Consider the following 21,984-nt stretch of genomic DNA (forward strand, 5'->3'; position numbering starts at 1 on the left):
TGTATTAGGACTGGTGTAATATAAAATTGTTTTCGCTGAATGCTATTTGTTTCTTACCGTCCGCCATTCATGGCCGGCGGGTCGGTGTGATAGCCCGATCGCGCCAGTGACGAAGCGCGAAAAGCAATGGAATTAGAATATAATTGTTATAGGACCGCTTCCTAGATCTCGCCTCAGGAGCATCAGCCCTACGCTTTTATAAGTAAATAACTAATAACGATACTTATCCGGTACTTTCTTTCCACCCATATCAACTGACAATATGATTCGTTTGTGGCTCCTAAAATTGTATAATTTATGCTGTTGCACACCACATTTTTTATCAATGCAGCCAGCTTCATGCGTGAAACGAAAAATAAGTACATACGCCAGATAGCGGGAACCAGTGACACTCGTAAAGCACGCACAGTTGTACCTGAATTAATCTTCCATTTTTCTAACAGGAATTGAGTGCTGGTATCTGGAGCATCCTTAATTTCACCTGTTTGAGTGCATGCAGTGCTTTTCTTTAACGTCCTTAGTTATTTTCCTGCGGTCTTTTTTTTAGGGGGCGCGTTCAGCTTCTTATGTATTTGGGTATGTCTCTTCAGCAAATATCCAGTTGAAAGGCAATGCCTGTGTTAGGCGCTCTTTGCTCTTCTGTGCCCATCTTTTGTGCTGCTTTAAAATGAACATATTGTGACGTGCATAGTTAATCATTCTTGCATAATTGACGTGTCGTTGAAGGTTCGAGTTAGGGTTATTTATTTTAGGGTTGTAAATGGTCTTGTATAAAAAATGAGTGGTTCTGTCAGAGCTTTTCCTGGAATTGTATATACCTACGATACTTCTGACACTGACTAGTACTACACTTAGCCTTCTTTGTACCTACATCTATTTGCACTGCGCTTCATCAAGATATATCATGTTGTCGGGCAGTACCGCTGTCCGTGGCTCAGAGAACGATGCTTAGCAAGTGCGAGCGCTCGCCTATGCGAAGCTACCGAATTACGTGCTCTGCGCAGTAGATTGCGCTGAACACAGATGCATAGCTGTGTTGGGCTGCTCAGCAGGAGGTCGCGGGATCGAATCCCGGCCACGGCGGCCGCATTTCGATGGGGGCGAAATGCGAAAACACCCGTGTACTTAGATTTACGTGCACGTTAAAGAACCCCAGGTGGTCGAAATTTCCGGAGTCCTCCACTACGGCGTGCCTCATAATCAGAAAGTGGTTTTGGCACGTAAAACCCCATAATTTAATTTTTTTTAACAGATGCGTAGCTGAATGCTTTGAAATGCAGATGTATTTGTGCAGACAATCTACTGCAGTGGTTTGATACAGACGATTACTCTCTCATACGCTCTTGCCGTTCGTTTTGGAAGATCTCCCGGCCATATCCTCCTAGAATATGCTTTAGCGCCTTGCAAATAAGGCATTGCCGCAATGACCCGGGGGTGCTCTCTGAAAGAATGACGCGTTCGGTTTTACGTCCAGTAATGAAAGCTACTACCGGTGCAAAGCTCCGCAAGCAACGCAAGTGGCGTGTTTGGGAAGTTTTTTTGTAAGTGGAGATGGTGTTTGTGTGTGCGTGCGTGCGTGCATGCGCGTGTGCGTGCGTGCGTGTGCGTGCGTGTGCGTGCGTGCGTGCGTGCGTGCGTGTGCGTGTGCGTGCGTGTGTGTGTGTGTGTGTGTGTGTGTGTGTGTGTGTGTGTGTGTGTGTGTGTGTGTGTGTGTGTGTGTGTGTTTGTGTGCGTGCGTGTGCGCGTGTGCGTGTGTGTGTGTGTGTGTGTGCACGCACGCACGCACGCACACAGGCACATGTTATCTTTTCTCTACTTGCGTAGAGAAAAGATAATATGAAACGCTTTGTGTAGCAGGCTGTAGTGATAACCAGGCCTCAACCAAGCTTTACACTTACGTGCCAAGTACGATAGCTGGCGTCGTCTGCAAATATGATCTGCAAGTGGCAGCTAGTCACGTTTTCTTGAGCTGGCCGCCAGCGAAGATCTGCCTTCGCGTTGTTGCTGAGCAGCAGCGCTAGTGCTCTGTTGGCTATGTGAACCTTCTGTCAGAGCTCGCAACGGTTTCATTGGAGGAAGAGGGTGTTGTATTTTGTCTACTTTGGACCTATGGGTGGACCTTGCCTTGCAGAGACGTGATGGCAATGTCTGCGCCCGATAGTCGGCATTTAGAAGGTGGAGGTAAACATGCATAGGGATAAGGTGTTAACCGCAGCATACAGAGGTAGAAAGCTGCCACTGACCATCACTCCGTATTCTATCACACTAGTTACTTCATTACCCTTATGCCTGACAAAATCACCTCTGTATACAGCTGATATACATCGAGAGATGTATCAAGAAATTGGATATGTCGTAGAGTTAGTTAACACAACGGCGCACACCTTGCTACAGCATAATAATTTCACCAAACGTTTGTCACAAGTTATGAAGTCAGCCAGTGTTTTAAGCGCGAGATTAATTCTCTCAGTAATCAACAGATTTATAAGAATAACTGTATTCCAAGGCGTCTTGACTTAGCTGCCACCGACGCACTATTAAGCAAGCCGCTAATTTCACCTCGAATTGAATTTGCGCACTTGTGCTGACTCATATATTAGACGTAGCGTTATGCTAGCATTAGCATTGCGCTTAGCATTAGCGCTCAGACAAGTCGTCGGCTGACTCACTGAAGCTGAGGAATGGTTAATATTCTCGTCAGCTGGAAAGTGTTGCAACGTTGTACACACAGCGCCATTCCACCTCGGGTAACGTCAGCTTCTGTAATTTCCGCTTGATCTTTGAAAAGCTGCGGTTGTTTTCCATGACATTTTTGTGTGCGGCACTTTATCGAGTGTTGCTGAGATAACAAATACAATCGATCTCGCGTTACTCTTCGCTGACTGCTGTTCTTTCTTTCTTCTTTTTTTCACTTGATCATACGTTTCGGCAAGTAGATGCCGCCTCTCTTAGACTCCAACTTCTTCTCACAAAATGGAACATAAACAAAATATATGTTCAGTACCCCTATGAATGAAATTTGGCTCACTGCATCATGCGGCTACAGCTCTGTATTTCTTTTTCTGGAAGCAAGTGTACTATTATGTTAACAAGAGCTTCTGAACCACTCTCCTTTCAACGTCTGTACCAAGAAATATCGCACATAATCACAAGTATAGAGAACTTGCAAGGCTGTTAAGATTTGGGCGGAAACACTGCCCGACAGCGCGGTATGCTTAACAATAAATTTAGTTTTGCAATAGCATTAAGCTACTGCGAGACAACAGTAGATGTGGCCGTAGCCATAGTTCTTTTTTAGAGGAATGTAATTCATGCTTCAGTTGGGAAGTAAATAAGTTTATCATCATTCACATTGATATCCTCATTCTACTGTGACTGAAAATAAACATGTCCTCAAAATGAAAGAACTGATAAAATTAGATTAACCTGAACTGCCCAGTCTGTTCGTATGCTTTATTATTTAAGCACGGCCGTACATAAAGCAACAGACAACAAAGCACGAGTTTAAACCATTAAGTACCAAAGTGCAGTATTGAGTGCAAGGTGCAGCTTCCTGACGTACCAGTAAGACTACACCGCCTGGGTTATCACGATATGAACACAGCATGCTGTGACGTTTGTGGTTTTGCGTCGCCTCAAACTCCTATGCCTTCCTCATTAGAATTACCCACAGGCCTGCATGCGACACATGCAGCTGTGACGAAGACATTCATTAACCTCCTTTATTTCTTCCAGCACGAGAGCGCCGAGAAGTGAGGCATGGAATTCTTGGTGAACTGAACAATCATCCGCTATCAGAACAAAAAAATGCTAGTCTATTACTCTCAAAGGAACTCCGAGGAGGGATATACACCTGTATATGCGTTGTTGAATCTCCACGGACCTACATAGTAGACTTTGAGAACACTGCCTTCTACTCTTGCTACCGTTCCCCTATGTACGTGGTCTATGCAATCTCTTCTCCTCTCTCTTTTTGTTTATAGCACCCTACCCATACCCCTGTGCAGAATAGCCAGCCACACTGGCCTTTCTTTAACCTCCTTTTAATTTTGTAAAGCCTCTCTCTGTTTGCTTTTTTTTTATTTCTTTTGTGATGTTTTACAGAGGTGACAATGCTCTTTCAACTATAGCTGGCACGGATATTGTCGAACGTTAATTCTTTCCTTACGTTAAAGGCCGATAGACCAAAGCAGGTTTCTTGCAAATAGCAAAAAAAAAAAAAAAAAAAAAAAAACATCCAGCTTCCACTCACGCCCAACGCATTACTCTACGTACCGTGCCAAACCGACTGGATTCCAGAACAGTATGTAAGGAGCACATCGTGGAACACAGCAGGATCCACCGCTGGCGCAAAAATAAAAGCTGTTCATGCATTTCTCTGATATTTATTGCGTCCCTGCCTGAGCGACCGCTTATAGTTCTGCACATTTCCTTTCCTGCATGCAGTGCTCGCTCCTCCCCTTTTTGTCTTTTTCCACTCAATTATTCCTAACCATCAGTGTACTCTAGTGAACTGTATGCTAGTATGATCGTTTTTCTAGCTTTCCTCTTTCTGGTCCTTTCTCTCTCAATGCACAACACACCAGCTAGACAACCGCTCACTGATACAAAGCAATTTTTTTTGACACAGGCCCAAACAGACATGAGCTCGAGACGCGTTAAATGCGCTCCTGCGTTGCCGACAAGATGTCAGAGTGTGCAAGAAGTTGTGACTATGCGACGCATGTGCAATGTGTGACATTGTATGTATCATGCGGGCATTGACAATGTGTATGACCATGTGGCTTCTCTACAGACTGTGTGACAGCGCTCACACAGACAGCTCTTTAACGATCACTCTTCCTTTCTTTTTCTCTCATATTTCGTACCCCTCTTTTTCTTTTCCCTGAAAATGGCAGCTGACTGGAGATACCTTTTTTGTTAACCACATTGTTTCGCGTTTACTGTTATCTCTCTTCTCCGCCACCCAGAAAGTCGCCATGATTGCGAGGCGTTTTGTTATCCAGGACGCCTTGGAGTACGATCGTGCGTCCACGTCAAGAGCAGATTACAACTTGCACATTGGATGAAAATACGATACGCCGAGCTAGAGCAGTAATATTTCCAGGAATTCTAATATCGAAAACGGGCTTTCATGCGTAAGACTCAACATTCTTCCTCGTCGAGCGCACAGGACTGCCTACTCAGGAGTGACGTGGCCTTTCGCTTAAAAAAAGGCTTAGAAAACCAATCGCACACCGTGCGCTAGTGTCACGCCCTTAGGCAAACTCAAACGGGTCAGAAAGTTGCTTCCGGTTTTTCGCATTGCTTCTCTTTGAACAGTATGGCTACCTTTCTTTAAAGCACCATAAGGCGATCGATATGGTAGAAAGTATAGGTCGAAGGGTGCCTGTCAAGGTTTTCAACGTAGACGTTGACGAGCAGTTTCTCCTGAAATATCTCCTAAATTCATTGGATCATCCTACCAGGCACAATAGGTTGAAACTCATATTAAAAAATCAAAATTATTTTATTTTTTTCTTGCTGCGTCACGGAAACATTGTTGAAATATTTGTAATGAAGAAGTACATAGCCACCTACTGCATCTTGTGTATTTTGAGTTGTACGTCAAACGGACAGTTTTTATCAGCATTCTTCCAAGAAGATCTTTTTGACTACTTTAATTTGTCCGCGAGTGCCTGGTCTTTGTAAGTGGCAGAGTTACGACGTATCAGATCACTCCTTCGGCGTGAAAAAGATCGCTGCATGCTCTAAACATGTACGTATATGAAAATACGACAGAAACATATTGCTACCTTTAGTTCAAGTAGGGACGTTAGAACTGTGGTATCAGAGAAAAGAAAGCCAGTCTAACTAGGAAATATAGGAAGTCCTCAATATAATTTATTCCAGGGCAATATCTGGTATAAAACAGAAAACTGCGGAATGTGTAAATGATGCTCGTGTAATGCATTAATTATGACAGCATTATTTTAATGGCAAGGTGTGATTATTGACAGGGATCTTTCATGGAGCCCCCACTGCATCTACCTTAAGCGGAGACTAATTTCGATTGTACATATACTGAGGTTCCTGTGCGGAAAAACCTGGGGCACGTCGGTACGGTCCATGTAGCAGCTGTACAGAGCACTGATCTGGGCTTTTTACGTTACAGCTTGCCGGTTTTGGCGAACACATGTAAAACAAACATTCGTACCCTCGAAAGTCTGCAAGGCCAGGCTCTACGGACATGTCTTGGACTACCACATTGCGCTTCAACTCACGGAACAATCATGATTGCTAGAGACTACTTGGTTCTAACATATATAATGATTGACAGCCTTAGAGCACACATTCGACATCTGTGTCACGTACCCAGTCATTATATTGCTACTTTGTAAGCACAAAAAGACCTTAAACCACATTTTCTAAACTTGTTGCGACACATAAAGGCTACCTTCCGTCGGGCTTTGCACCAGCAGCAAGACTACTGTTACCCCTGTGGTTCATGTGACAACCACAAGTACGCCTCACGATTCCGGGAATAACGAAGAAGACCCGTCATTCAACAGTGGCTTTACGCCAGTTAACACTGTCATTACTGAGCGAGGCATATGAACAAAGAACGCACATTTACACCGATGGATCTGTCTCAGCCACCAGCGCCACAGGTGCTGTTATCATCCCGGCCTTACAAATTACAATTACTTTCAAAGTGTCCCATATAACGACCTCTACGGCAACTGAACTTGCCGCTATACGTGCCGCTATTAATTACATCGCACAAGCCAAACCTCGAAAGTGGGTCGTTTTTTGATACTCCAAGGCAGCCCTTCAGAGTCTGCAGTCAGCCTTACGACGCAAGACCCATGACCAACTGGTTTTTGAGACCAGAGAGGTTCTCCATCAAGCCCTCATAAACGGACATGTTATAATCTTCCAATGAATTCCGCGGCGCTGTGGCGTGGTCGGAAATGACCTTGCTGGCAATGGCGCCCGGTCGGCCCATAAAGAAACCCTGACGCTTATCCCTACCCTTATCAAGGACAGATGCTGCGAGGGGTCTTCGTTTACTTGCTCAAGCCAAGACTGAAGCTTTGTGGAAAACCCCAATTTTGTCCAACTGCCGTCTTCACCGGTTGGATCCTACATTGAAGCTGCAGATTTCATCGAACTTCTCCCGCCGTGATGCAACTTTACTGTGCCGCCTCTGTTTAGGAGCGGCTTTTAGGAAATCCTACTCATTCCTTATTGGAATGTCCGACACATGGATCTGTGACTCGTGCAACTGTGAAGAGACGATTGAGCACGTGTTGTGTTTTTGTGATCTATATGAAAATAAATGCGACGTTCTTCAGAGGGTGTTAAACCGATTAGATAACAGACCGATTAGATTCTCGGACCGTGACCCCATGCGTCACAGGCTTACAAAGCGACGTGGGCACTGCTACATTTCATAAAAGTGACTGGCCTCAGTGTCCGATTATAGGCGGGAAGTTATGGACATCCCCATTTACTCACACCGATAGTGCCTTCTTCCCTCCCTCTGCTTTCTTTTCTTACCTTAACCTCCTTCTCCTGTGTAGGGTAGCAAACCGGACTTGTGTCTGGTTGACCACCCTACCTTTCCCTCCTTCCTTTTCATCATGCTCACTACAACCTGGAGTCTTTCAAAATCCAGATGATAAAGTCGAATTTCTATGACAGAACGACGAACGAACTTATGCTGTCAAACATGACTCGCTTATTTTCAATAAACGGGGAAATGATCAATTTATCTGTGTTGAGCGCGATGCTGTACTGATGTGGACACCCTAACCACGTGGAGCAGGCATTAATAAAGTCGAATTTTCTCGAACACTAAAGGCAACCTGTTGAACAGGTGTTACAGCAGACGAGCTCTATTGCATGTAGGACTTCTACAGACTTCATATCGTTTCGCAGAGTTGTCATAGCTTTCACCTTAGCTTACACATACCCCTAGCTGACAGGCGTTAATTCAGGTGATGGCGCAGAGAATATAGAAAAACCTTAGTAGCCTAGCCCGATACTGGAAGTAAGCAAGCAATTATGTTTTCTATTCAATAGCCCTGACCATTCCGTAAAGTTAGCAGCGCACAAATGGCCCTAGTAAATAGAAAGCTTTATTCGCTTTTAAAATACCTTCGCGCTACCCCAGTTTGTACACTACGTAAAACTTACGTTAGAAAGTATGGTTGTACAAAAGAAATGAGAACACCCAAACACGCGTTCCTGCATCCATTTTTGAGTGCCACTCACCAAATACGCAAAGTAAATGAAACAAGATCACCGACCACTTCATGCCAGTTTCGTCTTTTCTATCTCCTTACGCTTTCAACTGACTGAGTTCCTACCTCGTGAAATTTATATGTAACGCGAACAAGTCACGCACGAGGCGAACATCAAAACCAACGGCAAGCAGCAGGTAAAGCGAACGCACCGGCTATCTCACTGGTAGAAAGGTGCAGTGTGTCTGTTGGAGGGGGATCAGGCAGCGGGCGCGGAACTCGCGGTAACGGCGGGACTAGGGGCCGCTTGCTCCTCGCCTCAATGCGCATGCTCCGCACCCTTCGTGTCCCTCTGACTGCCCGCTCGATCCCATCCTCTCTGCCACTGCCTCCCTCTTCCGAAGACGAGAGGAAAGACCTCCAGCGCGGGCTAGAGCGAACCACCATCGCCAGCAGCTAAGGCAAGGGCGTCGTTGAGAGAGGGAGAGAGTAAGTTATCTGCTTTCCCTTCCTCACCCTACCTTCGAGCGAGACGTTTTCCCCGTCCGCTCCCGACACTGGTGCTGCCGTTTTGCGCTCAGGCCCGGAGGGCGATGAAAAGCCTCCGCACGTCAGTGGGTGAGAGCAAGAGTGTGGCACGTCGCTCGGTATTCGACACGCTGTCATCAAGTGCGACCGCGCTCTGAGACCTTTCGCTGCTGCTCGAAGGACGACGGGGGAATTGCTGCTGCGCTTCGTTTGTAGTCTCGCCCGACGAGCGCCGTCATCGTTCTGCACGAGCGATGTGGCGATTGTTGCGAATGCGTGTCCGTGGATCACTTTTGGTGGTGGTGGTGGCGGCGTGATGTGCGTCAGACGGTGACGCCGACTTCAGAAGGAATTTCCCGATCTGTCTTGCAGGACGTTGGGGTAGCAAGTTGCCCGAAGACCAACTGCAAGCAGTGTACGAACGAACACGAGCTCTGTAGAAATCTTTTTAGCAGTACATAGGTTCGAAAGGGTCTCATAACTCATGTAAAAAATGCAGAAGCACATGACGGCAGACATTTTGGGTGCGTATTTCTCCTGCTGAGAAATGGGGCGCTGGTTAAGCGTTTATATTTTTTAGAAAGTCCCGTAGGTTCAAATGCACATGTCATGTAAAAGCAAAATAATTGTGGTTTATGTGACCCTGTACATGTTTTATATGCGTATGTTGCGCTCTGTGTATTGCGCTGAGCAATATTGAAGATACATGTTGGAATCTTACGTTGACTTTCGCTATTTTTTCTTGTTATGAGTGCTTACGCGTTTTGCACCGCGAACATCGTGCACGTGTGCAGCTACTAGAAATTAGTTAAACTTTGGCCCAAGTGCTTTTGTATGTTTGTATTAAATCCTTCGAGGCCAATTTACGCTAACGTTACATGGAATAGTTGTCTTCTATGCAGTATTATACAGGAAAATAGTGAAAATGATGCAAAAATTAGAGCCATAGTCATAAACATCGAACTTCAGTCAGAACCACGTGGTCGGCCAGGCTCAATCAGTGCCCTTTTTTTGGGCGGGAGTTCCGATTCACTTGTAGGTAAATTCCGCGTTAGGTCCACTGACGCCATTTGCTTTCTAAGTCTGCTGTATATTTAGCTTTGTGCTTCAGTTATCTAATGCTGATGGTTTGTTCATGGAAAAGAGCCATTGACAAGAAACTGATTTCTTATACTGATATTTTATGGTGCCCTCAAAAGATCACTTGTAATCTACTTTTAAAGAAACCCAATGACTATTCTAGAAATTCTCCTAAAACCTTTCGCGATCACGGCATTTATGAATCGTAAGAAGAGAAGTTTGAGATGCTTGTTTGTACACCACATTTATTACGCTGAAAACTTTCGTGTGTGACAAGGTACGGGGGGACGGTCCTCTGCCGATGATTAGAACAGTAGCCAGAACAGTTTCATCGATATCGACGGCGCTGCTTTAGCATAGCTTCGAGGACACTGTAATGGCATGCATGTAGGCAGAAGCTCTGAAGCAGTCGGGTTCCCGCTAGATGCAACATCGAATGAAGCCGGCCATGGTCGATTGAACGTTGGAGTGGCGGCGGTGCGGATGTTATCAACGATGGCCAGTGACAAAAGGGGATCATACATGAGCACATTCATGCTCCATAGGACCGCACATTCCTTCGTGCTCGTGACATCACCACTGTTGTTGCTTTTGGCAATAGTTCCTCCGCAACAACCAGCGTCTGCTTCGGGATCGCCGCTGCTTCCTCAGACTCGGACGGCAAGGTTGCTCTCCAGGACCCGTAGGGACGGTAAGTCTGTGCCTGTATATCATCTATAGGTAATCTGCAACTGAAAATAACTGTGTGCTGAGCAATGAACGAAAGCTTGTGACGCATGGTTTTTATTATTGTTGTCATATACCCTTCGTTTTTACCAGCCTCTCCACTAAGATCTTTACGTGACTACTGTACTGTGAGCACTGTAGGTGAGCACCTGCCAAGGGCGCGATGAAAATAACGTACCGAGCTTAATGAGCGTTTCATTCGTTGCACGCAGCCAGTTTTTTATATCCCATCATGCTACACACGCATCGATTACTGTTTTTAAATACTTTGACCTCTAAGGGGCATTTAGTATCTGAGTAAGGTACACAGGGTTCATCGCGAAGCCTTGCATTAATGACACTGACAATGGCAATAATATTAATATTAAGTACATTCTGCATTCACACTAGTGTTTCTAAGCGTAGTGCAAATTATTTATTTATTTATTTATTTATTTATTTATTTATTTATTTACCACTACAACCCGTTCTCTTTAGGACTAAGGTAGAAGCGGAGATTATAGGACTCAAAAAATGACAATAAACTCACACTTCATGTAACGGAAATCAAGTACATGTTGATAATGCACTAATCGAGAATGTAAGGCTCTATTACCATAAAGGAAAAAGAACTCCTTGTGCTTTTCTATATTCACGACATTTGCTGGAAGCCTGTTTCAGTATCGGGCTGTTATTACGAATTCCCACCATGCAGTAACGGTCTTTTCCGGAATTTGTGCTGTTTCGTATGCTGTGAGGCTGTCTGACCGTTTCTCGACGAGATGCGCGGTATTTTATTTTGTCCTGACATCTGCAACTATCATTAGACAAATCCAAGAATATGCAGAAAACACACAACCCCTCTATGACCGTACAGCTGAAAATTAAAATACAAGGTTCATGCATTATATACGTACAATAGTTTTCATGGTTGACCTGCTCAGGAATTCGCATGGTAACAGTGGAACATAATTCTCGTGTATATTTTTTCCATCTTTGAGTGATGATTCCTATTGACAGAGAAGTTATGCGGTTATTGAAAGATGTTTACCTTTGTGCAAGGACTGCAAACTTCATCTAGGGGCTGACCTAAATTTATCTATTCAAGTACATACAAAATGCAGAAATTGTCCCACTAGACAGCCGTCAGACAGATTCAGCTGAACTAAGGTGCATATAAGAGAGAAAGCTAAATTCTACCAACTGCAGGAAGCAAAATCTTGATTTAAGGCTTTATATTTAGCTTTTCTCGAAAACTTGCTGAAAATAAATAACATAAGTATTTCAAGCATAGAGTTATAAATCTATAACTGGGAGCCAAGAAGAGGTATCGTAGTCCTGTAAAAGGCATCTGCTGCAGCATCCAAGGCGAAAAAACGCTATCTATAAATTTTCAGCTTACGTGAGAGTATCAGAATGTTCACAAAGAGTTATGAAATGTGTCGCTTAGGAAGTGGGGATATACCTCACAACGCACATAAATTCTGCCCCTTTTGAATGTCTCATAATGTCTAGTTTAATTAATAGTGTAACCGAGTTTGAGCTGTAAACTTGACGCTTTGTTAGTTTTACAGCGAAGCTTTTCGAGATGTCTGACAATCGTTTCTTCGTGCGAAAGACCGTCGTGCCTGGACATGGTTGACATCAAATGCGAATGCAAAGCAATTTGTGTCCAACTCCAGAATTTGAATTGAAACGTGACGGTCAATCATTTTGAAATAAACGTTATTTCGCGTATATCTCATTTGTAGAGACAACTCACGCGCAGTTTTTGTAGCCAGTGATTTGTAATTTATTTGTTTCATGTCGCGTTACATCGGCTCCACGTTGAATGTCAGGTAGTTGTTTACACAGGTGCAGTAGTGAAAGCTGATGCCTTAGTGCTGCAACGCAGCATCTGTGTTAGAGTCGGATCGTGAGATGGCAAACATACACCCCTGGCGCTTTGAAAATATGCGAGACTTTGCACAGCATCACTGTATTTGTAATATCAGTGGTCATATTGGCACGCATCGTGAAGGAATATCTTATTTTGCACTTTGGGCAAATATATTTGCGCAAAAGACAACATGATCTCTTTATGAATTGTAATGGAGAACCATGTCTTCTTAATTTTGCTAGTGATCAGAAGGCCAGAGTCAACCGCATCAGTTCGGGTAAATATAACAGGTGAAAACGTAACAGTACAGCATAAAGGTCCAAAGATATCTCCTTGCGTTCCCAACTATTATACTTACCTCACTTCTGTTGCTCCGACAGGCAGAACTATATCCAGCATGAGTGAATTAGGGGAAACTTGAGCTGAAATCTTGAACGCCGTCATTTTAAATCAGCTTTCGCTGTGACTGGCTGAAGAAGCCAACGTGAACGTTGACTGAATAAAAAATATGAGCACAATATACTGTATTAAAAAGAAATGTACGGAGTGAAAACTGTTTGCTACAGTTATAGGAAGTAGCAGGTAACTCTACTTTCGTAGTATGTTCGTTACCGTCATGCAAGACATGTTTTTTTAACGAGGTAATAGTAGTTTGTTACATCTTTTCATTTCTTGCGGTATTAAAATAGGGATCTTGCACGTTTCTGCCTCTTCAGTTCTTCAAATATTATCTGTGAACAAATTCCAGTTTTCTAAATTTCGTTTCCCTTGTTGGTGAAAGGGTTACCCCACGCAGGTTCCTTAATTCGCGAACTTTAGCCATAAAACACAGCCTAGTAAATATACATAGGAAACTTGTATAAACATAGGAAACATAAGTTGTGGGAAACTTCATTCATTAGAAAACGGTACATTTGAAGATATTAACGGCTGCGTTTTTTATTTTTGTACAGCCTATGATCTAATAATAAGAATCTGATTGTTTTTCAATTATTTCATTATATAGTTGAACGAGAAGTTGGTGCATAGGGTTGATGCATAGCCGAATGCCGCGAAGGGTGATGTATTTCTTTTTTTTCAACAGCTGCGCAAAGTATTCTGAATAAGGGAGAGGCAGCACATTCTGACACACTAGCTGATCAATTACATGCAATATATGCCGTTAGTCTTCAAAAGACAGATCTGTTCTGCCAAGTATTCGGTCAACGTATTCGGTATTGGGCTTTTCGCAGTCGTTGCACTATTTGCCACTTGATATTTTGAAGCAGATTAATTTTGCGTTGTGGAAAGGTCTTAAAATGTTTCTTTGAAGTTTGACACAACCCTTCATCGCAGCAAATGTGGAAATTTATCAGATTTATCAAGGAGTGTGTTATAGTATAATTATACGTTTTAGTGAATTTTAACAACATTCACAAATATTCAAGCTTGCATTTACACATGAATGTTCAAACGTTCTGTAATCAGGCAATTTGGCGCAGTTATATTGTTTTTCTCTGGTGGTCTTATGGCTCACAAAGGAATAACCTTCACCCTTCAGTGCCTATTATCTCTTGCATGAGAAAAGGCGTATGTGACGATTTTGCGTTGACATTTTTGTTTTGGCATGTGGGTAACGGTGTTATTCACCAACCGATGGTTAAGGCATTGCAGCATCAGAATGGGGCAGTGAATGTAGCAACAGCCTTCGTAATCTGACTCCTAAGTGAGTAGCACAATTAAACAGCAATAGTCAGAAAGAAACAGCAATACCGAGAAGGAATAGTTCTTCCTGCTTTTCATAAAACAAAACATCTGTTGGCTGCAGCTGTACATAAGCAAAATACACCCGTAGTACATCGAATACTTAAATAAAGTGTCTAGTTTGGGCATGGAAGCAGCCCGATTATTGCACGTGTGTATGGAACTTATGCAGTTGGGCAATGCGCACCGCGTCGGTTGGAACTATGGTATGGCAAAATTTTAAATTATAGGCGTGAATATGCCTCTAATTTGTGTGCTCGAGAATATACACAAAGATTACGTCACACATTTTAGTGCAATGTTGATTTTTATGTCATATTTGCTATACTTAACTAAAACTTCCAATCCAAACATAAAATATGCTTTGATTCTTTGCAGTACTGCTTGACATAAAAATAAAAAAAAGCATTTTGTCCGGAATTCAAAGCATGCGGTATATTTCTTGCGCAATGTGTAAGGTGTAAACGCGAAGTAAAACCAATTTGCTTTTTTTAAAGCGAAGTTTTCTTCGCGAGTCCTTCAATATTTGATGACCTAGTCCTGCCGAATAGATCGACAGAGGCGTGCACATATTTAACAAATGGGCCTGTATGGCCTAAAAGTTTTAGCCCTACAATTATGCCTCTGACCGGCCTCGTCTGTATATTAATTACGGAATGGAAACTACAAACTGTGCCTAAATATGCTGACAGCAACAAATATAGGTGTTGAAGGGCATAATTCCTTCACTAAAGAGATGCTTCCTTTCGCCTCCATCCTGTTGTTTGGCACGTCTGCTCAACCGGCTTCTGAGTAAGTAGAGAGGACCTATACCAGGAATGGTGTAATCAAATTGGGGCGCGTCCCGGATACAGTGTAATCCGCTGTCGCATGCGTCACGTGCGTGGAGCCATGCACGTCTTGCCGTCCTTCTGAGCGGGCACGTATCCGCTACACTGCAAAACGCAGTTCAGAACACATGCCACAACGCGAAAAACGCAACTCTCCCGCGATGGGGGGTGGAGAAGGGGGGGTGATGTCAACAGGTCCTTGTGCTTACATGGAAATAATATGTATGTCTCTACATAACAAGTATGTCGTTGCATAAACTCAGCTGAAGTATTTCGATCAAGGTTTGAAGATTCGCCACAGATTTACTTAACTCGTCAGAGCCGCCTTAATCCTGTGAGGACGGTAAAAATCAAAAAGGAGCTTGTTTATAACGTAAAGCATGACCAACGTAAGCTTCTTTTACAAATACCTATTGTTAGGGCACATTTCTTTTTTAACTTTAGCGAAGATTGGCTTCATTGCACACAAGTTGGTTTCACTGCAACGGCAGCTTTTCTAATTTACATGTTTCAAAACAACACGCAGTACCGCAAAGATCCCCTAAGAAGGTCAGCTCACCGATTCACCACGCTTTCGTTTCTTTTCAACCCTAGTCGACGCATTCATATGTCCCAAGTAGAATGCCCTTTTGAAGTAGGAAGCTGGCGATAAATAACAAAACATAAACATATTGGTTCATAATTTCAATCTTCAAAAGGCACCTCAAGCGATTTCTTGTTGTTTACAGTAATCGAAAAGCAGAGGACCAGCTGAAATTGTACTGAGGGCCGCCTCAGACGTAAAGTAGCGTCAACGGGTTCAGCGTGTTCTTTTTTATTTTTATTGTATTTTTCAAGTGCTCCCATGGCAAACTTTGTATGTCTTCTGCCCAGAAAGGTTCATTTCCTTTTTGTGTGACTGTTTCCGAAAACAATATAATGTACGATTAGTTCGGCGGTATGTTCATGTAAGCCATAAGAAAAAACGCCCTGCTCGACTGCTATCACTTATGATAATGAGCAAGTTTAATATCCTGGTCGGGACGGGTAAACCATTTGGGTTAACACGCTTTTACGTACGAGATAACTTGCTTTGCCTAGCCTCACTCACACTTGCTGGCATACGACTTGCAGTAAACGCGTAAATTGTGGTTTACAAAGGGCTGCCTCTGGCACGGAGATGATGGTCCTAATAATTCGCTTAGCTTGAGCAGTGGCTGCCGGTTATGCTATTACTGTATGCTTTTCTCGCATAGTGGTAGTCTCGGTCGACGCTACGCTTTCGCACACAAGGTCCATGAACCACGTGATGTAAGAAAGCTTAGAGGCTGTGCTTTTCCATTAAAGTAATGAGTTTGTCAAAACGTAAATGCATAACTTACTACATCAGTGAGCCAATAACCTCAAACTAGTTCTCGGTCCTAAAAGAGCCGAATTAGAAAACAGCCTGCTCCTTCATTCTTTTTTCTTAGGATCCTTAATACATCATACTGATATGTCGTGCTTCGGGCCGTGCATCCATGTTACAAAGCCTGCTTTCTCCTTTGCACGGGACAGCATATTTGTTTCTTCACGTGCCACCTCGCCGCTAAAGTGACACTCAGTCATGCGAAGTGGCCTTCAAAAAGTTCGGCAACGACTGTTCAGACTGCTTACGTATGGGAATGGGGTAGCATTGTAGCCAATTTGGGGAAATGTTTTCACTTGGGTATTTATCCGTATGTCGTCGTGCATGTTGTGAACTTGCACGGCATTCTTTCTTGTGTTCCCTTGCTTCGTCTTCTGCGGCGTGTTTCCGTGGACGACCACGTATAATATATTGCCGCTCAGGTAGACGCCTCGGAGTGCATCGCAGTACCGACAGCACCGATTAAATCCGAAGAGCAAGCGTGGGAGGCAGCGACGTGACGTGTGCAATGACGCACGCTGTAGGCACAGCTCATGTTATAAGCTGATGATTTGCCGTCGAGAGTGATTGCAGTAGACACAGCACCGATGAAATCTGAAGAGCAAGTGACACTTTAGAGGCAATGACACACGCACTATGCACAACTTTGGTCAATCGTAACTGCTTATCCACCGTGGCCTCGGAGAAGCGTGCTCGTCTCGCTCCCCGGAGGTCTCGGTTCGATTCCCACCCAGACCGAAATGCACCAACATGTTATGCAATTCTATTATTTGAATTTGTTTACAGAAATCAGCCTGACAAATCTGACGTCCATCCGAGCATTTTTGACGTGTTTTTACTCGTCGTACCATCGGTAATTCTCGGTAGCATCTTTCGGTCATGCCGCTGACGACAACGCGGGATTTTCGCGTAATGGGGCGTGTAATGCTTTCGCATTAAAAAGCCACAATAATGATTACTGGAGTTCACTTCGTAATGGCAAATAGTTTCATTTGCTTGAGGATGGAACGGCCAGCAATTTCCTATAGAATTAACATTTACGTGTGACCGTCTGAATTACGGTTCGGATCCGTGCAAAGAGAACACTGCCATCTCTTCTTACTACGAAGGGCTTCTCTTACGTACACGCTGCGACTGCCGTACAGGGAAAGTAGAGCTAATATGGTGTAAACGCAAAGCCTTGGGTCCTTTACTAAGCAAAGGAATAACGCGCGCAATTTCAATAAACGCTGCTGGGCTGTCAAACCCCCGATTTTTTTCCTCTATCGTGGCAAGCTAATAGTTTTAACTAATAATGGTAAATTATTAATTGTTGATGTTGAGGTAGACGTGCACACAATTTCTTGACGTCCCGCTCGCTTATTACACCTATTCTAGCAACGATACCGTGCAGTGAAATACGGGGGCGAAAACTCTGCATATGCACTCAGTTAGTTGGATTGCGAGAACGTCGTGGATCGGCGAAGCGACATTTCACATGGTTGATATTAACGGTTTGCTTTCTTGACTTGTTTCCTTTCAGGAACTGACTTTTTGTGTGTGCTTTCTTAGGTTGGGCTATAATCTTTCCAAGCCATTTCGTTATATTCCGCTTTCAATTTTGTTTAGTGCCACAGCAAGCTCTCCAGAAGAGATTGTAACATATTCAAACCAATAGAAACAGTTGCAGATCATGAATGAGATGATATCACACTTAGTAGGATGCCGCTAAGTCACTTCAAAGGCACCTGCACCTCTCCTCACATGTAATGGGGTGAGGCATCAGCGATTTGTTGCTTCTCAGCCGGAAACATGGCAAACAACCTATGCAATAGACCGTAAATATACGTGCTGACAGCTGTTGGTACGTGACAACGGGGCTCGTTTCATCGAACTGCTCAAGCTCATCAATTGGACTGCCTTAAGACTGAATAACACTGCCTTAAGTCCTAACTAGGCATGCTGATTATTTGGTAACGTGTGATCTGCTCACGCCTGTCGAAAACTCGTGGGATGCTCATGGGGTACTCGTCTATTTTACTCGACTGAATTTTAAATCCGTGAGGTTCATTTGTGTAAATCCTCTGATGTCGGGTGCCATTACTCGGGCGAGTAAATTTCCTCTTTCACTGATCGGAAGTCCTGTGTGAGGTATGTGATTCACTTGACGTCAGTAGGTACATATAGGTCGCAAGCTCCGCTACCGCGCAAATCAATTTTACGAGCACCTACTTGAACTGGATAATGCGTTCTGGCGATTAGGCGCACTGCCAAGAGAGTGGATGGTAGCCACTTTAATCACCTTCACCAAACTGGGTGAACCACATCAGATGTACAAGCGCTGACTCATTTCCCGTATCATTTCTGCAGAAAAATTTATGAGGGGAGTTATTCATTACTGCAGTCAACATGCATCAGGATACTGCATGTTCCTTGTTTAATACCACCAACGCATTTCAATTCAGGACTTGCCCCTCTCTCTGGAGGGGTAACAAAAAGTGTTGCTGTCAAGGTGAGATTGACAGCCGCGCATACTTTTAAGAGATTGTCACTGCCAGATGACAGTTATCACTGGACCGCGGACGTGTACAGGATGCGCTGTATTAATATGGGAAATTTTGTGAAAATTCAATAACGTGCAATTGGGGTGGTTAGCATCGGGAAGTGCACCGGCTTAAAAGACCGTTTATAGTGTTCCTGTGTATCTTCCCACATTCACTCAGTGCTCACTCTCTCCCTCTTTTCATGCTTCTATTCCCCTTACGGCCAAGTGTAGGGCAGCAAACCGGGTGCTCGTCTGGTTGACCTCCCTTCCTTTCCTGTCCTTGCTCTCCCTCTCTCTCTCTCTCTCTCTCTCTCTCTCGCTCTCTCTTAATTTCGTGTGCCTAATGGTGCTATTAAATGTAGGGCAGGTTGCCCTGAAATAAGTGATGACATCTCAGGAGAGCTATTGGTGCGTTCTTTCATTACAAAATATTCTTGTCGTTACTGCAGGTATCAGATTTCGTGGCAGCATCTAGGACTATTCCTTTGGTATAATATTAGCTTGAATTAGCTTCACAATGTTAGCCTCTTCTTTTCGTTTCTTTATGGGATCGACGTAGTTTTCACATTAATGCATTTTTTTACTGTTTTTTGTCTGCTTTGTGATATATTGCCTGTCGCATGATACGAACATGCCAGTTGATAAAGGCATGCCCTGAAGTTGGGAAACACGCAGCTGCGAATTACGTTTTGGTTTCTTGAACTAAAATCGCAGTTTGTAGCAGAAGTGCGCTCAGTCATCTCCCGTGAGAAGACGAGGTTCCTGAATTCCGCAATGTCGAAGCACCTTCTATACTTCGTGTGTTCAACGCTACGAACATGCTCCACACGAAGCGAAAGACCTGTTTCGATCTCTGTGTCATTTTTCTCAGTTAGAATGTGCCTCGAGAATATACATTTATTTATGCACTTTTTCTCGTTGCGTTGTTTCTCTTGCGTTCGGCGGCCTGGAATATATCGGCGCAGCATCCCTAGGGATGGGCCAGGCATGGTCGATAACCTAGGCGAGAAAATGGTCTAAACTTAGCCAGCAAAGAAAAACAATATAGCAAAAAGAAAAGAAGTAGACGCTCTGTTCGCCGTTATATGGATTGCGTGCTTGCTCCTCCGCCAAAACGTGGAACAGTGCTGCGGAACATAGCCAGCCAAACACAGGTGTATTCTACATGTGTGATCATTGCACGCCCGCTTAGAGAGAGCTCTCCAAATTTTGGTTCCTTGTTTGGTAGCTGACCCGAACACTGTTGTTGCCAAGCTTCAGAGGTGTTTCCCTGTTAGTGTGTATATATATATATATATATATATATATATATATATATATATATATATATATATATATAAACGAGAAGAAAGGGGGATAACCGAGGGGCCCGACTTTTCTTAGTCATATGACAAGAAGCCAACAAACACTACTGACATCAAGGACAACATAGGGGAAATTACTTCTGCTTAATAAATGAAATAAAGAAACGATAAATTAATGGTAATTGAAGTGGATGAAAAAACTTGCCGCAGGTGGGAACCGAACCCACAACATTCGATATATATTAATTTATCGTTTCTTTATTTCATTTATTAAGCAGAAGTAATTTCCCCTATGTTGTCCTTCGTGTGAGTGTTTGTTGGCTTCTTATGATATGACTATATATACTGTGAGGGAGAGAACAGATACAAAACCCATTCACTGGACCGGCTGTCCTCCGTCTCGACGTCTTCTCTCTGACGGCGCCTGCAACCGAGCGCGCAAGTTCAGGTGCGGATTCTCTTCATTGCACTCGGCCACGACTGCTGAGGACAGCTCATGTGGTTGGGAGGGCGCATTGGTGATGGAAAAAGGTTAGTTTCAAACCGTTAACCGAAAGTCGTTAACGATTTCCTGTGCGCAACCAGCTTGTCTGGGGGTCGGCAGTGAGTGTTGCGCTGGGGTCACATGTCTCGCCGACGATTAACTCGTAGTACTCGGCAAAGGACGGTAGGATATCTTTTACACTGAACGCGGCAGGCCGCACTGACGCGTCGTGCCAACAGTGAAATCCTCGGCGCAAATGCCACGCGCTTCTTCGCAACGTTGCCGCTGACTGATCAAGGCTCGCTGTTGCACTGGAATCAACCGAGCATGAAGAGAAACCTCGTGCCTTGCGCGTCTGGTCTTGTGCGCGTCTCTTGCCGTATCTTGCACGTTTTTCGAGTGCGGGCAGGTCTTTGATGATGATAACCTTATACTAAGCCTCCCTCAGCGCGATGTAAAGGGCCACGAATTAGATGAGCGACTGCGTGGAGATCCAACGATGTGGCTCCGAGGAGTCAGGAAGCATCTCCGTCGGCAGGTCGGGTTCCTGCAGTGGTAGTGTCGGCACCTCCATGCGCCCCCGCGATAATGTGTTTTTGAGCCATTTCACTAAATGCTGTGGACAGAAAATGGTCTCGGTCTCTAGGAAGTGTTGGTACGGTGTCAGAAGCCGACGCACAGTCCAAGACACGTGGTGTTAAAATGGCTCGCGGGTCTACAGCGGGGCAGGTGGTGAGCCAATCTGCCAAAGCCTTCCCGGGCGCAGCTGTGCGTGCGAGATGCTTCGGATTCTGAGCTCCGCAGGGTTTTCGTCGCAGCGACTGAGCTGGCGTAGACTACCGTGTGGAACGACGAGCCGTGACTTCCTGCGTGTTTAAAGATTGTGGTGAGGCCGATGGTGTAGGTTGTTGATGCGCGCCGCCCGGTGGTGGTGCGACGCGGGAGCGGTGTTCGCCATGGGCTTCCCACCGCCTTCGGTGATGCCGACGCTGACACCCGCTGAGCCGGCGTTTGCGGCGGGGCTGCCCGCAGTCTTCTCTGACGAGGTGCTGCTGGGCACGACTACCGTGCCAAGGTGGTGTACCGCAGAGTATCCGCCCGAAGAGCAGTGCTGGTCGGGTTTGTTGCAGGCGTACGCGAGCGGGTGGAAAACAGCCGTCAAAGCTGCACTCCATTCTGCCCAGTACTGGTGCATGTGACCTTCATAGTTGTCCCACACTTTGGCGCCACCTCGAAGCCGCGCGGCTGCAACCAGCCATATCGTATTGTCGGGCCAGGCATCGCGAGCGCCA

General features: G+C 44.6%; 1 protein-coding gene across 1 annotated transcript in view; it reads left to right on the top strand.

The window, feature by feature from the left end:
• Window positions 1-8,785: 8,785 nt before the first annotated feature.
• Window positions 8,786-21,984, top strand: part of LOC126532002 (uncharacterized) — a 73,015-nt gene continuing 59,816 nt past the window's right edge. The window contains exon 1 of the mRNA XM_055070833.2: window positions 8,786-10,527. Coding sequence (XP_054926808.2) covers window positions 10,218-10,527 — 310 coding nt within the window. The 5' untranslated portion in view covers window positions 8,786-10,217. The remainder of the gene's footprint in view (window positions 10,528-21,984) is intronic.

Source organism: Dermacentor andersoni, chromosome 5 (genome assembly GCF_023375885.2).
Source record: "Dermacentor andersoni chromosome 5, qqDerAnde1_hic_scaffold, whole genome shotgun sequence".
NCBI classification, from domain to species: Eukaryota; Metazoa; Arthropoda; class Arachnida; order Ixodida; family Ixodidae; genus Dermacentor; species Dermacentor andersoni.